The sequence below is a fragment of the Coregonus lavaretus genome (genome assembly GCF_964263955.1).
Source record: "Coregonus lavaretus genome assembly, chromosome: 5".
In the NCBI taxonomy this organism is placed as follows: Eukaryota; Metazoa; Chordata; class Actinopteri; order Salmoniformes; family Salmonidae; genus Coregonus; species Coregonus lavaretus.
The window spans coordinates 54,140,306-54,159,399 of record NC_139992.1 but is presented as its reverse complement, the minus strand read 5'-3'; the positions used below and the strand labels follow the sequence as shown (position 1 = coordinate 54,159,399).

General features: G+C 42.5%; 1 protein-coding gene across 3 annotated transcripts in view; it reads left to right on the top strand.

Moving 5' to 3' along the window:
* The window catches only part of nalcn (sodium leak channel, non-selective), a gene marked incomplete at both ends in the record, with an annotated part of 312,014 nt that extends 300,022 nt beyond the window's left edge, over positions 1-11,992 (top strand). For 2 of the 3 annotated variants that reach the window (XM_084160990.1, XM_084160992.1), the window contains 6 exons: positions 6,486-6,601; positions 6,934-7,091; positions 7,435-7,585; positions 8,573-8,719; positions 9,005-9,167; positions 9,350-9,492. In XM_084160990.1, the coding sequence (XP_084017116.1) occupies positions 6,486-6,601; positions 6,934-7,091; positions 7,435-7,585; positions 8,573-8,719; positions 9,005-9,167; positions 9,350-9,492 (878 nt within the window). Of the gene's footprint in view, positions 1-6,485; positions 6,602-6,933; positions 7,092-7,434; positions 7,586-8,572; positions 8,720-9,004; positions 9,168-9,349 lie in introns of all 3 variants that reach the window. The other variant, XM_084160991.1, reaches the window with a different exon arrangement.
* Positions 11,993-19,094: the final 7,102 nt, after the last annotated feature.

Here is a 19,094-nt window from a genome sequence, read left to right as displayed (position 1 = left end):
AGGGTCACTGACAATAACCAAAACGAAACAGGTGGGGTTTTAGGAGGGGTTCTGAAAGACACTCGTGGGGGTGTCCACTGAAAGTTGACTAGAAGCAACTGGGACCTAAATGACACCAACCCTGAGCGCCCACTAAATATGCCCAACAAGAAGCAAACAAAAGAAAAACCCACAAAGACAGGAAGCAAACCAAAAAGTGGAGCAAAACAGGGATGATCAGATAAAGGATTGTTGGTCTAGAAATCTAATATGTAGAGCCAACTAAAGGTGTTAACCCTCCACGTCTCTCAAGACCACTGGAGCCACTCTAAATAGCACCTGGGCCAGCACAGGTGAAACACCTTCCCACTAACGAGATGACCAACCAGAACAGATGTAATACATACTGACAAACGAGGTGACACCAGTTAGTGCGCCCCACGTGCTAACGTCCAACCTCGAAATATGAATGGAAAAGCCAAAGCCTGTAACACCTTCCCCCTTAAGACAACAAATATATCCTATATTTTTGTTGGACAAGTTTGCTCACAACCAACAGAAAACAACTTCCATCTCATAACATGATCAACGTAAATGTGTCGCTACTTAAATGCGTCGCCTTCTCCAATGTAAACATGGTGTCAACTGGCGGTCAACAATTAAATACAAGACAAAACAGACCTTTAACAATTTTCTTTTTATAATGATATACTATATATATATATATACATACAGTACCAGTCAAAAGTTTGGACACACCTACTCATTCAAGGTTCTCTTTATTTTTACTATTTTTTATATTGTAGAATAATAGTGAAGACATCAAAACTATGAAATAACACATATGGAATCATGTAGTAACCAAAAAAGTGTTAAACAAATCAAAATATATTTTATATTTGAGATTCTTCAAATAGCCACCCTTTGCCTTGATGACAGCTTTGCACACTCTTGGCATTCTCTCAACCAGTGTGTGTATGTATATATATATATATATATATATATATATATATATATATATATATATATATATATATATATATATATATATATATATATATATACTGCTCCCTAAAACTCTGAAGTTTTGAGAAACTGGTAAAATCAAATACGTTTCTATAACTCGCATCCCCTTGGAATTAGCGCAACAAAAACAAAACTCATCTCCAAAACATGCATTCAAAATAAATTGTAAACCAGGGCCACACACTGGCTAAACACAAAACACAAAACGTATTAACTGCCCACCCTTGAAAGACAATCAGCAACCAAGTTATCCTTTCCACTGATGTCTGATTTCAAGGGGAAACTCATGCAATATCCGTAGTAACTTTCCTCTCGTGATTTTCCTCAATGGAATGGCCTCAGGGAAACGAGTGGCAGCACACATGATGGTCAAAAGAAACTGGTTACTACTCTTTGCTTTGGGCAAAGGACCAACACAGTCCACCAGAACCCTGCTGAAAGGTTTGTCAAAAGCAGGAATCGGCTGCAAAGGTGCAACCGGTACAGCTTGTTTTGCACGTTCGCTGGATTTACAGTAAGACACAACATCCTGTTTCAGACCAGGGCGGAAGATGTTATGTAACATACAGTCAAACGTCTTGTTGACCCCAAGATGGCCTGCCATACTACCATCGTGAGCCAACTTAGTATCTCTTGTCGAAGTGTAACTGGAATGACAATTTAAGATACACTGGGCCAATAGTCTTGCCCAGAAGTGGCACGAGAATGCCATTTCCTCATTAGAACACCATCTCTGTCAATGTAACCCACACGAACTTCATCAAACTCCTCCTCTGGACGTATCTCAGCAAAAAGAGGGGAGAGGGAAACATCTTTACTCTGTTCAGCAATCAGCTGCTTCCTAGAGATTGAAGTGTCAACTGTAGGGACCGTCTCTTCCTTCAGCGGTCCTACAAACTCACTCACCTTTTGGGTTTTCAAAGGAGAGGTCAACTCAGGAGGTTTAGCGAAATCATGATCACCCATAAATGTCTTTGACAGATCGACCATTGTGGGATCGCTGACATCCTCCTCAACACTAGACTTGCGCCCAGCAACTTTCTTAGACATAGCACGTGTAACGGCACACGTTGGGAACACTCAAGGGTACTTTTCTGATAAATCATCTGGTTCCTCTACTCTTGGTTCCTTACAAACGACAGAATTTGGCACGACCTTCCCTCCAGCCAAATTGTTTCCCAAAACAGGCCTCACTCCAACAACAATGGAACCAGAAATAAGATCAGACTCAAGTTCTAAATTATACAAAGGAACTTCCATGCTTTTTGCGTGGGGATAACTACTGGGTGCTTTGTTTGTGAAGGTAGTTTTGTGAGTCAACAAAAACTCATCTGCAAGAACTGCTGCTTTCTCAAGCTACACTGAGGAATGGCGCCGGAGAAGATGGCTGCCGTTTTACAGCCCTCTAACCAATTGTACTATTATGTGTGTTTTTCCGCGTTATTTGTAATTTATTTTGTACATAATGTTTCTGCCATCGTCTCTTATAACCAAAAAGAGCTTCTGGATATCAGGACAGCGATTACTCACCTCGTATTGGAAGAAGATTTTTTCTTCAACGAGGCGGCCGCGAAGGATATCCTACATACACCCGACAAGGCCCAAATCCCCGTCATTCCCATGAGAAAGAGACAGAGATATCGTGGACGTAGGTCGGGGTACCTTGTAAGGATCCGACGGTGAGCGAGAAAACCGCCTCTCCCATCTATCCTATTAGCCTATCTTCAATCATTTGAGAATAAATTGGATGACCTAAGATTACGGTTATCCTACCAACGGGACATTAAAAACTGTAACATCTTATGTTTCACCGAGTCGTGGCTGAACGACGACATGGACAACATACAGCTAGCGGGCTATACGCTACATCGGCAGGATAGAACGGCTGACTCCGGTAAGACAAGGGATGGCGGTCTGTGTATATTTGTAAACAACAGCTGGTGCACAAAATCAAATACTAAGGAAGTCTCGAGGTTTTGATAAGCTGTAGACCACACTATTTACCAAGAGAGTTTTCATCTATATTTTTCATAGCTGTCTATTTACCACCACAAACCAATGCTGGCATTAAGATTGCACTGAATGAGCTGTATAAGGCCATAAGTGAACAGGAAAACGCTAATCCAGAGGCAGCGCTCCTAGTGGCCGGGGACTTTAATGCAGGGAAACTTAAATCCGTGCTACCTAATTTCTACCAGCATGTTAAATGTGCAACCAGAGGAAAAAAAAACTCTAGACCACCTTTACTCCACACAGAGACGCATACAAAGCTCTCCCTCGCCCTCCATTTGGCAAATCTGACCATAAATCTATCCTCCTGATTCCTGCTTATAAGCAAAAACTAAAGCAGGAAGCACCAGTGACTCGGTTAATAAAAAAGTGGTCAGATGACGCAGATGCTAAGCTACAGGACTGTTTTGCTAGCACAGACTGGAACATGTTCCGGGATTCTTCAGATAGCATTGAGGAGTACACCACATCAGTCACTGGCTTCATCAATAAGTGCATCGATGATGTCGTCCCCACAGTGACCGTACGTACATACCCCAACCAGAAGCCATGGATTACAGGAAACATCCGCACTGAGCTAAAGGGTAGAGCTGCCGCTTTCAAGGAGCGGGACTCTAACCCGGACGCTTATAAGAAATCCTGCTATGCCCTCCGACGAACCATCAAACAGGCAAAGAGTCAATACAGGACTAAGATTGAATCGTACTACACCGGCTCTGACACTCGTCGGATGTGGCAGGGCTTGAAAACTATTACAGACTACAAAGGGAAGCACAGCCGCGAGCTGCCCAGTGACACAAGACTTCCAGACGAGCTAAACCACTTCTATGCTCACTTCGAGGCAAGCAACACTGAAGCATGCATGAGAGCACCAGCTGTTCCGGATGACTATGTGATCACGCTCTCCGTAGCCGATGTGAGTAAGACTTTTAAGAAGGTCAACATTCACAAGGCCGCAGGGCCAGACGGATTACCAGGACGTATACTCCGAGCATGTGCTGACCAACTGGCAAGTGTCTTCACTGTCATTTTCAACATGTCCCTAACTGAGTCTGTAATACCAACATGTTTCAAGCAGACCACCATAGTCCCCGTGCCCAAGGACACTAAGATAACCTGCCTAAATGACTACCGACTACTGACATCTGTAGCCATGAAGTGCTTTGAAAGGCTGGTCATGGCTCACATCAACACCATTATCCCAGAAACCCTAGACCCACTCCAATTTGCATACCGCCCCAACAGATCCACAGATGATGCAATCTCTATTGCACTCCACACTGCCCTTTCCCACCTGGACAAGAGGAACACCTACGTGAGAATGCTATTCATTGACTACAGCTCAGCATTCAACACCATAGTGCCCTCAAAGCTCATCACTAAGCTAAGGATCCTGGGACTAAACACCTCCCTCTGCAACTGGATCCTTGACTTCCTAACGGGCCGCCCCCAGGTGGTAAGGGTAGGTAACAACACATCTGCCACACTGATCCTCAACACGGGGGCCCCTCAGGGGTGCGTGCTCAGTCCCCTCCTGTACTCCCTGTTCACCCATGACTGCATGGCCAGGCACGACTCCAACACCATCATTAAGTTTGCCGACGACACAACAGTGGTAGGCCTGATCACAGACAACGATGAGACAGCTTATAGGGAGGAGGTCAGAGACCTGGCCGTGTGGTGCCAGGATAATAACCTCTCCCTCAACGTGACCAAGACAAAGGAGATGATTGTGGACTACAGGAAAAAAAAGAGGACTGAGCACGCCCACATTCTCATCGACGGGGCTGTAGTGGAACAGGTTGAGAGCTTCAAGTTCCTTGGTGTCCACATCACCAACGAACTATCATGGTCCAAACACACCAAGACAGTCGTGAAGAGGGCACGACAAAGCCTATTTCCCCTCAGGAGACTGAAAAGATTTGGCATGGGTCCTCAGATCCTCAAAAAATTCTACAGCTGCACCATCGAGAGCATCCTGACTGGTTGCATCACCGCCTGGTATGGCAACTGTTCGGCCTCCGACCGCAAGGCTCTACAGAGGGTAGTGCGTACGTCCCAGTACATCACTGGGGCCAAGCTTCCTGCCATCCAGGACCTCTATACCAGGCGGTGTCAGAGGAAGGCCCTCAATATTGTCAAAGACTCCAGCCACCCTAGTCATAGACTGTTCTCTCTGCTACCGCACGGCAAGCCGGAGTGCCAAGTCTAGTTCCAAAAGACTTCTCAACAGCTTCTACCCCCAAGCCATAAGACTCCTGAACAGCTAATCATGGCTTCCCGGACTATTTGCACTGTCCCCCCCACCCCCACCCCATCTTTTTACGCTGCTGCTACTCTGTTAATTATTTATGCATAGTTACTTTAACTCCACCCACATGTACATATTACTTCAACTACCTCAACTAGCCGGTGTCCCCGCACATTGACTCTGCAACGGTACCCCCCTGTATATATAGCCTGCCTACTGTTATTTTATTTTACTTCTGCTCTTTTTTTCTCAACACTTTTTTGTTGTTGTTTTATTTTACTTTTTTATTAAAAATAAATGCACTGTTGGTTAAGGGCTGTAAGTAAGCATTTCACTGTAATGTCTGCACCTGTTGTATTCAGCGCATGTGGCCAATAACATTTGATTTGATTTGAGATCCTTGTGCTCATAAATGTAGGTCGCAACCCTTTTGTGAAGGCAATTCCTTAACTTCTCGAGAAGTATGAGAGTCTTTAAATCCTTAAGGTCCTTGACCTCTTGAGAACCACACCACCGATCAAAAAGACATGCTTGTTCCCTTGCGAACTCAACATGGCTTTGTGATTCTGTCTTCGTAATTTACGGGACTGTTGTCTGTATGCCTCTGGGACCAACTCGTAAGCCTGAAGGATAGCAGCTTTAACAGTGTCATAATCTGCACTCTGGTCAAGAGATAAAGCGGCGTACACTTTCTGAGCCTTTCCCACAAGAACACTTTGGAGGAGCAGTGACCAAATATATTGTGGCCATTTTAGGGATTGTTTGTCTAGAAATCAAATAGGGAGAGCCAACTAAAGGTGTTAACCTTCCATGTCTCTCAAGACCACTGGAGCACTGGGCCAGCCACTCTGAGATAGCACCTGGGCCAGCACAGGTGAAACACCTTCCCACTAACGAGATGACCAACCAGAACAGGTGTAATACATACTGACTAATGAGGTGACACCAGTCAGTGCGCCCCACGTGCTAACGTGCTAGCGTCCAAACTCGAAATATAAATGGAAAAGCCTGTAACAAAGGTGATAAATCAAAATCAGTAAATATAACTGGAGCCACCTCTTCATTTTTGAAGGCATACAAGACAGTATGGTAGCAAATTGTAGGTGTAAATAACTCTTGCATGATATGTCATTGTTGTGTCCCAGACATATCTGCTGGATGTATACTACATTGAAGTGTTCAGACATGTGATAACCTCAGATATGTGTGTGTTTTGCAGCCATCATCGTGGAGAACTTCTCTCTGTTCTACTCCACTGAGGAGGACCAGCTACTGAGCTACAACGACCTCCGACACTTTCAGATTATCTGGAACAATGTGGACGACAAGAGAGAGGTGAGAGGAGAGGGGGTGGGGGGAGAGATGATGGAGGAGGGGGTGAAAAGGGGCTGAAACACTTCTAGGTCATCTGGAACATGGTGGATGATGTCAGAGGAGAGAGAGAGAGGGAACCTTGTGGGGAGGTAAGGTTTGGAAGTGGAGGAGAGCTGGAGGGATGGATGGAGTGAGAGTGAGAGAAAGGAGAGATACAGGGAGATCGGGAGAAACCAACTGATATGATAGGGTAGGAACCGTGTGGAGAGGCAAGGGTTGGAAGTGGAGAAGAGATGGAGGGAGGGAAAGAAAAGTCTGGACAGGTGGGGTGACCTTTAACCACTCTCTCTCAGGGAGTGATCCCAACATCGCGGGTGAAGTTCCTGCTGCGTCTGCTGAGGGGCAGGCTAGAGGTAGACCTGGATAAGGACAAGCTGCTGTTCAAACACATGTGCTACGAGATGGAGAGGCTGCACAACGGAGGGGATGTCACCTTCCACGACGTGCTCAGGTGACAACGGCACACACAGATGGACATATTGACATACACCTTCCACAACGTGCTGAGGTGACAACGGCACACACACATAGACACACACCTTCCACAATGTGCACAGGTGACAACGTCAAACACACCTGCTTAATCCATATATAGTTTTTTTTGTGGGGGGGGGGGCCTGTATTGTTTCCCCCAGTGTGTTTTCATATTGTTCTGTAGACCCATTTAGTCCTTCTAAAACATTATATTATTGTTGTTTATTAGGATATATTTTAGCCCATGGTTACGTATTGAGTCCTTATCTATTCATTCTTCTAACATTCTTTCTCTTCCGTGTCCCCCTGTGTTGCTGCAGTATGTTGTCGTACCGCTCAGTGGATATCAGGAAGTCTCTACAGCTGGAGGAGCTGCTGGCTAGAGAGCAGCTGGAGTACACCATAGAAGAAGAGGTGGCCAAGCAGACCATACGCATGTGGCTCAAGAAGTGCCTCAAACGCATCCGTGCTGTAAGATATCCAAACATTAAGAACACCATCTTATATTGAGTTGCACCCCCCAAACCCCCCCACACCCCCTTTTGCCCTCAGCACAGCCTCAATTCGTCGGGGTATGGACTCTACAAGGTGTCGAAAGCGTTTCACAGGGATGCTGGCCCATGTTGACTCCAATGCTTCCCACAGTTGTGTCAAGTTGGCTGGATGTTCTTTGGGTGGTGAACCATTCTTGATACACACAGGAAACTGTTGAGCGTGAAAAACCCAGCAGCGTTGCATTTCTTGACACAAACCGGTGTGCCTGGCACCTACTACCACACCCCATTCAAAGGCACTTGAATATTTTAACTTTCCCATTCACCCTCTGAATGGCACACATATACAATCCATGTCTCAATTGTCTAAAAATCTCCTCCCCTTCATCTACACTGATTGTAGTGGATTTAACAAGTGACATAAGGGATCATAGCTTTTACTTGGATTCACCTGGTCAGTCTATGTCATGGAAAGAGCAGGTGTTCTTAATGTTTAGTACACTCAGTGTATATATATATATATATATATATATATATATATAAACACACACACACACACACACACACACACACAAACCAAGTGAGTTGTTCGTTTTTGTTGACTTACTGCCTTGTGCTGTAAGGTGTTTTGTGAGGACCTACTGTTGTGTGCTGTGACATGTTTTGTGAGGACCCACTGCTTAACAAAACAATCTGCTGTGTACAGTAGCGTATTGTGAGGACCCACTGCACTCTCTCTCCTACAGTAACTATCATGCTTGAAGAAACTGCCAATTGTGTAGTTTTGTATTTTGAGAGAACAGATTGTTTAGTTTTGTGTTTTGTGAGGACCCACTCCTCTGTCACTTCCCCTACAGAATACGCAGAAGTCATGTTTGGATACACTGTTCCAAAGTTTTTGTGGTTTGTTCTGTGCTGTATCGTGTCCTTTGAGGACTCACTCTCCCTGTCTCTCCTGCTACAGAAGCAGCAGCAGTCGTGCAGCATCATCCACAGCCTGAGAGAGAGTCAGCAGCAGGAGCTCAGTCGCTTCCTCAACCCCCCCAGCATACAGACCACCCTGCCTAGTGAGGACATCAACGCTAACCAGGACCACCCAACACAGCCAGAGGTACACACACACACACACACACACATATGCACACACGCGCACAGACATTCATTGAACCACACACACCTCACACCAGCGAGATGGATAAGATGGGAGAGTTTGTATGGTAAGGTTTTCTGTACAGTCTGTAGTAGGTACACATAGTCCTTTGCCAGGTAAGAAACTTGCAGTACACATTTTTTTGTGAATGCTCTTAACAGGATATGTCCCTTTTAAAATTATACAATGTTTCATACAGGTTTCATACATGTACTATACAACTTTTCTACTCTTACCTACCTGTAGTTGAGTGGTCTCCAACAACTGCTGAGTCCTACTCTGTCAGACCGTGGGGGATACAGACAGGACTCCTCAGAACGCCCTCAGAGGAAACTGGGACAGTGGAGACTACCTGCAGGTGAGTACCGTTTGTGCGTGTGTGTGTGCAGTGTCAACAAACATCAACTCTGTGCTCACAAAACCAATGTGACCGACCAGTGTCAATGTGTATCGAACCCATGTCATCCGCGTGACTGAAGCCTAGGAATCATACGGCCATTCGAAAAATAACATTGGAGCAATGCTGTATGTCAACAGATACTCACATATTGTTTTTCCATTAACCCAAATCTCTTCTCTCTATCTGTCCAGGTCGTACCAGTGTCAAGTCCATGGTATGTAAGATGAACCCTGTGAGTGACGAAGCCTCCTCGGGGTCAGAGGTCAAGAAATGGTGGACGCGTCAGCTGACCGTAGAGAGTGACGAGAGTGGTGATGACCTCATAGATATTTAAAAATTCAGCCACGCTCACATATCGAACGAGAACTGGGTTAGCCTACTATAGCTCTGAGCACTCAGTGGCAATACAGTACTCTGGTGGTTGAAACGTTTCTTGAAACGTTCTTTCAAGGTTCTTTCAAGCATATCCCATTCATACTTGACTGATTGGGGAAGTGACAGTGTGGACATCCTTCTCACAAGTCTCTCTATCAACAGCCATCTTACATCTGTTGTATGTTAGGATCCGTTTTTTCTCAAAATGGTGGCTTGTGGACACTGGAAAATGGCTCTTGGTTTGCAGTTAAGGCCATTTCAAGACCGTTGATCTTTAGAAACATAGTTTTAGCTGTTTGGTGCAATGACTGTATATTAATGTACAAAGCCATCAATCACGTGACACCATTATTTCCTATATGAAGACTCAATAGCGCATTTGAAGCCAAAAAAGTCAGTTAAGATGGCGTCTAAAGGATACATAACATACGCAGTTTGAGCTTGTCCAGGAAGTGACATTTCAGGTTAGCTCAGTGCTGCCCCCTCTCATTTAGTATCTCAGGTTGAAGGCCGACCGGGGTACTGCAAGCTGCAATTAGCAACTAAAACAAGGCAACAGTAAACATGTAGTCCCCCACGAATGATGCAGTGTCCCTCTTGGGCCAATCAATGTAATTTTGTAAATGATTGATCTGTATGGCAAGACTCATCATTCACCCGTTTAGTCAAAATCGGTCAAGTGGTGTCTGAGATGCCGCGTGTGACTAATGTACGTACAGTTGATTACTATAGCGCACCCTTTGGCCAATCAGTGTAATTTTGGAAATGGCAGATCTCTATGGCAAGACGCATCATTCACCCAAGCTTAGTCAAAATCGGGCCAGTGGTGTCTGGTAAATCGTATGGTTTAGCTAGACTCATATCCCTGAGCATGTGTGCCAAATGTAATCACTCTGAGTCAAACAGATCAAGAGATATAAACATGTGCCTGTTATAGCGCCACCGTATGGTCGATATGAATGTTCTTGCATATGTTGAGTTTAAACAGTTTGCAACATGTATACCAAATATTGTTACAATACGGATATCCTTGACTGATTTATATGCATTTATGTGCCAGACCACGCCCATGTGAATGTTTATGGGTCAATAGCGGCTGTGTTGTTTTAGGTACTAGTCTGGAAGGGTTGCGTTGAGAGACCTTTGTCCAATGATGCCACATATCAAGGTTTGTGCAGATCGGTCATTCGGTGCCAGAGGAGTAGCTTTTTAAGTGTTCTTCACAAAATTCTAAATGGTGGAAATCCATCTTGGCGGACCTTATGGCCCTGAGGCAAATTTGTTCCATGTGAGGAGAGGGACCTATGTACCGAATTGCATGACTTTAGGTCAAATGGGGTTAGAGGCGTGACCTTTCAAAGATTGTAGTTTCAATCGCTTGGTATAGTGCCACCATCTGGCCAATCAGTGTAATTTTGTAAATGCCGGATCTTTATGGCAAGACACATCATCCACCCAAGTTTCGTCAAAATCTGGCCAGTGCTGTTTGAGAAATTGTGTGTGACGAACATACTAACGGACGGAGACAGATCCAGAGTCCCCGCTCCGATTTTGTCATGGGCGGTCAGTTATCCTTTTAACTTTCTGTGTGCTATTTTTAGAAAAAAAATGGTTAAAAGGATATACATCTGGTGTAATAGAAGCAATTATTGGTACCATGATTGTCTTCAGGGAAAAAATCCATATACACGAAGATTGCCTGTTTTCTGCAAACATTGCCTGCAGTATCGCGGTCGGCCTTTAACTTTGTGGCTTCAATGAGAGGGGGCAGTCGTTTTCCCCTGGTTTGGTGGCTCACAAGAACATAAAAAAGGTTCAATGCCTCAATGCAAAGTTTTGGAACCACTGATTTTAGAGTCCCATTGACATCTGTACTTTTCCATGTTGATGTTTTTCTATGCAGGAAGTCTTTATGGTGTCCATTAAACAGAACCTCTATGTGGTACCCTGTCGCAACAACCTTTGATTAGCATCACTGTCCTTTTAGTTGTGAATGTCAGGGAGTGTTTATCGGAAATACAAAATGAGAGTCATATAAACTATCAAGTCTACAAGCTGCTACAGGACATTGTGTCATCTTGTTATTATGTCATCTTCAGAGATTATTTTATTACAATATAGCTATACAATACAATACCAAAACAATTGATACATATTCATTGTATTTTGTAGCTATAACTTTAATTTATGAAATATGATGATTGAAGTGCTTGAACTTTATAGCCATAATTCAGTGTGATTCTCCTGTTCTCTTTGTTAATTGTGCTGATGTCTCTCCCAGTCTCCAGTGTTTCATTGTATACTTACTGTCAATTTGCTTATAATCACTTAAGTCTTTGTAAATCCAGGTTTCTTGTTCTGTAGTAGAACAACCCAAATGAAAATAATTATAATTAAAGGGTGAAAGGAAATATGTTGGTACATGACTGTGAATGTTCTTTCAGATTAAACGTATTTATGTGTGGAATTGTGTGGGCTAAAATATCTGATATATTTGATAAACAACAGTATATAAATCAATTTTGGTTTGTTAGTACAGTATTGCATAATTTCAAATAAAGGCCTTTTGGCACCTAGAGTGAGCTCCAAAAGTATTGGGACAGTGACATTTTTTGTTGTTGTTTTGGCTCTGTACTCCATCACTTTGGATTTGAAATGATACAAAGTGCAGACTGTCAGCTTTAATTTAAGGGTATTTTCATCCATATCAGGAGAACCGTTTAGAAATTACAGTGCTTTTTGTACATAGTCCCCCATTTTAAGGGGACCAAAAGTATTGGGACAAATTCACTCATGTGTATCCAAGTAGTTAAAAGATTAGTATTTGGTCCCATTTTCATAGCACACCATTTTTTACATCAAGCTTGTGACTCTACAAACTTATTGGATGCATTTGCTGTATGTTTTGGTTGTGTTGCAGATAATTTTGTGCCCAATAGAAATTAATGGTAAATAATGTATTTTGTCATTTTGGAGTCACTTTTATTGTAAATAAGAATAAAATATGTTTCTAAACACTTCTACATTAATGTGGACGCTACCATGTTTACGGTAACACAACCAAAACAAACAGCAAATGCATCGATCAAGTTTGTAGAGTCACAAACTTGATGTAATCATTGCATGCTAGGAATATAGGACCAAATACTAAACTGTTCATTACATTAATACACATATGTGAATTTGTCCCCTAAAATGGGGGGACTATGCACAAAAAGTGTTGTTATTTCTAAACTGCTCACCCAATATGAATAAAAATACCCTCAAATAAAGCTGACATCATCATGTATCATTTCAAATCCAAATTAGTAGGTGCCAGGCGCACCGGTTTGAGTGTGTCAAGAACTGCAACGCTGCTGGGTTTTTCACGCTCAACAGTTTCCTGTGTGTTTCAAGAATGGTCCACCACCCAAAGGACTTCAAGCCAATTTCACACAACTGTGGGAAGCATTTGTGTCAACATGGGCCAGCATCCCTGTGGAATGCTTGACACCTTGTAGTCCATACCCCGACGAATTGAGGTTGTTCTGAGGGCAAAAGGGGGTGCAACTCAATATTAGGAAGGTGTTCCTAATGTTTTGTACACTCAGTGTATACTCTCATTAATACCTTCACTTTCATGAAGTATCTTATATTATTGTAGAAAAAGAAGGAAGGGGGAAGCACTGCTAGGGTAGACAATAGTAGGTCTTTGTAGATAGAAGGTGCTCTTTGGTAAAATGGGTAAATTGGGCATCAAAAAGAAAGGAGGAGCAAGGCACTCATATAATTAGAATGCCTTTATTTGTATGGCATGTTCAATGGAACGAAGATTTTTAAAAAGTGTATTTATCAGGGGGTCCTGCAGCACCATCATCACCCCTACATCCTGCAGCTATGTCTCACTGTCCATTTACCCAGCATGCTCCTGTCATTGATATTGTCTGAGCCTGCCGGCAGACGCACAGGATGAGCTTTTAAATAGTTTTTATCATGTTTTTAATTAATCTAATAAAATCAATAAAATCAATCAATCCATCACTCAGCTTTCTTAGCCTAGCATTTTTGTATACCAATACCAATGCATCATTGCACTCTAACCTCTGAATCCCAAATCAGCCCCTAGTACCTCCCCCCTAGGTACTTGTGTAGATCTGAGAGGATTGGATAGGTGTAAGAAATATGGTGGCAGCTCCATCTTGCCCTCTGATAGGCCAGGTGGAATATTTGCCATGTTACGGACACCTATCCAATCCTCTCAGATCTACATAAGTGCCTTGCATCTAGAATCTAGATTGTAGGGGCTGGGGGTTGATTTGAGAGTAGAATACTTTTCACTAGGTATCTGGACGAAGGCAAACATGACTTCCTTCTCATGATGTGAGCGTGTTTCGGCCCTATTCACCTAATCTCTTTTCATGTATCTGGATGGTAAGCATCTTGTTATGAGGAAGATGACAATTGAGTTGGTTAGCTAGGGCGATAATTGTGAAGACAGATGCTCTTTTAACGGTTTTCAGAACACATCTGCAGCCTAACACTGCAGTATAGACTGCAGCTGGAGCATGTTCCCTGCTATTTCCTTAGGTGACAGTGCCATCTGCTGGGCAGATGGTGTACTACTAGCTGTTTCAACTGCAGAGTCATTGAAACGGTTGGCCAGCGCCTTGTTGTGCTGTCCTGTGTTATGCAGGCAACGCTGTTTTCCTGAGAGTGATGTGTTGTGTAGTTTTTTGTCATGTCATATTTTGTTGGGTACAGGGTTAACTGCAGTCTAACTAACTGATAGTGACCGTATGGTTAACAACTATGACTGTGTTGTGTTATCTTATATTGTCTTGTGTTCTTTTTATGTTATATTATCTTACTGAACGATGATAACAGTAAGATCATCCACTATAAGCAGCTTGCCGTGGTTATGTAATGTTGTGTCGTGTTATGTTGTGGTTATGTTACTGACTGATCATGACCGAAAGGTCGGTCATCCACTAAATCAAATCACATTTTATTTGTCACATGCTTCGTAAACAACAAGTGTAGACTAAAAGTGAAATGCTTACTAATGGGTCCTTTCCAACAATGCAGAGTTAAAGATAAAGATACAAAATAAAATACAAAATAGAAATAGTGACACAAGGAATAAATACTCATTATGTTTTTTGTGTGTTCTCTGTTAAATGTTTTCTCAGCCTACATGTTCACATGTTCTATACATGTAATGTATACAATAGCTATGTAGTCATACTATGACTCTCCCATATCCATGGGCTGTCCACCACTTTCATATGATATGTCTGCTAAAATGTTTTATCTGGTTCTTCAATGATAGACGGAACAGACAAGGTAACTTTGATTCTATAAGTAAAGGCCAACAAAATCCAACTTATTACATGGAATGTACACAGGCTCCACGATGGCAAGAAAAAGCATAAGGTTCTTGAAAATGTAAAGAGATTGTCAGCAGATTTGGTTTTCCTGCAAGAGTTTGAAAAATATATTTAAAAAAATGGAATATTTAAAGAGGACTTGGTTGGAAAGGCCTATGCTGCCACCTACTGTAGTAAGAGCAGACGTGTTGGCATCTTGATAAACAAGAATACACCCTTTTCCCTTATATCCCAGGACATGGACCAAGAAGGCTATTTTCTCATTTTGAATTGTACCTTACATGCTGAAAAATACATACTGATTTCATTGTATATCCCCCCAGGGGCAAATCTCAGATTTATTTTGTGAAGTTTTGGTCCCATGTTTCATGAGCTGAAATAAAAGATCCCAGAAATGCTTATTTCTCAAAACTTTTGTGCACAATTTTGTTTACATCCCTGTTAGTGAGCATTTCTCCTTTGCCAAGATAATACATCCACCTGACAGGTGTGGCATATCAAGAAGCTGATTAAACAGCATGATCATTACACAGGTGCACCTTGTGTGGGGGACAATAAAAGGCCACTCTAAAATATGCATTTCTGTCACACAACACAATGCCACAAATGTGTGCAATTGACATGCTGATTGCAGGAATGTCGACCAGAGCTGTTGCCAGATAATTTAATGTTCCTTTCTCTACCCATAAGCCGCCCCCAACGTTGTTTTAGAGCATTTGGCAGTACATCCAACCGGCATCACAAATGCAGACCACGTGTATTGCGACATTTGGGTAAGTGGTTTGCTGATGTCAACGTTGTGAACAGAGTGCCCCATGGTAGCGGTGGGGTTATGGTATGGGCAGGCATAAGCTATGGACAATGAACCAAGTTGCATTTTATCGATGACAATTTGATTGCACAGAGATACCGTGATGAGATCCTTAGGTCCATTGTCATGCCATTCAGCCACCATCACCTCATATTTCAGCATGATAATGCACGGCCCCATGTCGCAAGGATCTGTACACAATTCCTGGAAGCTGAAAATGTCCCAGTTCTTCCATGGCCTGCATACTCATTAGACCTGTCACCCATTGAGCATGTTTGGGACGCTCTGGATCGACGTGTACAACAGCGTGTTCCCAGTATCCAGCAACTTCGCACAGCCATTAAAGAGGAGTGGGACAACATTCCACAGGCCACAATCAATAGCCTGATTAACTCTATGCGAAGGAGATGTGTCGCGCTGCACACCAGATACTGACAGGTTTTCTGATCCATGCCCTACCTTTTTTTAAAGGTATCTGTCACCAACAGATGCATATCTATATTCCCAGTCATATGAAATCCATAGATTAGGGCCTAATGTATTTATGTCAATTGACTGATTTCCTTGTATGAACTGTAACTCATTAAAATCTTTGAAATTGTTGTATGTTGCATTCATATTTTTGTTCAGTGTATATTAGATCAAAACCAGACAGGAACTATTATCTTAGCAGGAGCGCTAAATCACATATTCGGCAAGTTAGACAGACATATTACATTTTTACATTTACGACATTTAGCAGACGCTCTTATCCAGAGTAACTTACAAGCGCAATTAGGCTTAATTGCAGTTCTTGACACACTCAAACCGGTGTGCCTGGCACCTACTTCTTTGGCATATCAACAGATTTTTCACCTATTCGGCTCTAGGATTCGCACGAGCAATCTTTCAGTTACTGGCCCAACGCTCTTAGCCGCTAGGCAAGTTGCCGCCCAACTACAGAAGACTACTCCTTTTTTTCTTAAAGCAAGAAAAGCTATTCAAGAAAAAATGCACTCAACAATTTATTGGATTCAAAAATCCATGACATAGTGATATCGGATCATTCTCCTTTACCATGCTTAATTATACCAACAGAAAATACACTTAGTGACAGAATATGAAGAATGAACAGAACACATCTTCAAGACCCGAAATGTATTAAATACATAGGACACACCTACACATTCAAGGGTTTTTCTTTTTTTAAACAATTTTCTACATTGTAGAATAATAGTGAAGACATCAAAACTATGAAATAACACATATGGAATCATGTAGTAACCAAAAAAGTGTTAAACAAATCAAAATATATTTTAGATTCTTCAAAGTAGCCACCCTTTGCCTTGATGACGGCTTTGCACACTCTTGGCATTCTCTCAACCAGCTTCATGAGGTAGTCACCTTGAATGCATTTCAATTAACAGGTGTGCCTTGTTAAAAGATATTTCCTTAATGCGTTTGAGTCAATCAGTTGTGTTGGTAGGGGTGGTATACAGAATATAGCCCTATTTGGTAAAAGACCAAGTCCATATTATGGCAAGAAACGCTCAAATAAGCAAAGAGATTACTTTAAGACATGAAGTTCAGTAAATCCGGAAAATTTCAAGAACTTTGAAAGTTTCTTCAAGTGCAGTCGCAAAAACCATAAAGCGCTATGATGAAACTGGCTCTCATGAGGACCGCCACAGGAAAGGAAGACCCAGAGTCACCTCTGCTGCAGAGGATAAGTTCATTAGAGTTACCAGCCTCAGAAATTGCAGCCCAAATAAATGCTTCATAGAGTTCAAGTAACAGACACATCTCAACATCAACTGTTCAGAGGAGACTGCGTGAATCAGGCCTTCATTGACGAATTGCTGCAAAGAAACCACTACTAAAGGACACCAATAATAAGAAGAGACTTGCTTGGGCCAAGAAACACGAGCAATGGACATTAAACCGGTGGAAGTCTGTCATTTGTTCTGATGAGTCCAAATTTGAGATTTTTGGTTCCAACCGCCGTATCTTTGTGAAATGCAGAGTAGGTGAACATAAGATCTCCGCATGTGTGGTTCCCACCGTGAAGCATGGAGGAGGAGGTGTGATGGTGTGGGGGTGCTTTGCTGGTGACACTGTCAGTGATTTATTTAGAATTCAAGGCACACTTAACCAGCATGGCTACCACAGCATTCTGCAGCGATACACCATCCCATCTTGTTTGCGCTTAGTGGGACTATCATTTGTTTTTCAACAGGACAATGACCCTAAACACACCTCCAGGCTGTGTAAGGGCTATTTGACCAAGGAGAGTGATGGAGCGCTGCATCAGATGACCTGGCATCCACAATCACTCAACCTCAACCCAATTGAGATGGTTTGGGATGAGTTGGACCGCAGAGTTAAAGAAAAGCAGCCAACAAGTGCTCAACATATGTGGGAACTCCTTCAAGACTGTTGGAAAAGCATTCCTCATTAAGCTGGTTGAAGAATTCCAAGAGTGTGCAAAGCTGTCTTCAAGGCAAAGGGTGGCTACTTTGAAGAATCTAAAATATATTTTGATTTGTTTAACACTTTTTTGGTTACTACATGATTCCATATGTGTTAATTCATGGTTTTGATGTCTACACATTGTAGAAAATACAGTGCCTTGCAAAAGTATTCATACCCCTTGGCGTTTTTCGTATTTTGATGCATTACAACCTGTAATTTAAATGGATTTTTATTTGGATTTCATGTAATGGACATACACAAAATAGTCCAAATTGGTGAAGTGAAATGAAAATAATTACTTGTTTCAAACAATTCAAAAAAATAAATAACGGAAAAGTTGTGCTTGCATATGTATTCACCCCCTTTGCTATGAAGACCCTAAATAAGATCTGGTGCAACCAATTATCTAAAGAAGTCACATAATTAGTTAAATAAAGTCCACCTGTGTGCAATCTAAATGTCACATGATCTCAGTATATATACACCTGTTCTGAAAGGCCCCATAGTCTGCAACACCACTAAGCAAGGGGCTCCACCAAGCAAGCGGCACCATGAAGACCAAGGAGCTCTCCAAACAGGTTAGGGACAAAGTTGTGGAGAAGTACAGATCAGGGTTGGGTTAAATGTTTTTATCAGAAACGTTGAACATCCCACGGAGCACCATTAAATCCATTATAAACAAATTTAACGAACATGCCAAGAGAGGGCCGTCCACCAAAACTCACAGACCAGGCAAGGGGGCATTAATCAGAGAGGCAACAAAGAGACCAAAGATAACCCTGAAGGAGCTGCAAAGCTCCACAGCGGAGATTGGTGTATCTGTCCATAGGACCACTTTAAGCCGTATACTCCAAAGAGCTGGTCTTTACGGAAGAGTGGACAGAAAAAAGCCAATACTTAAAGAAATAAATAAGCAAACACGTTTGGTGTTCG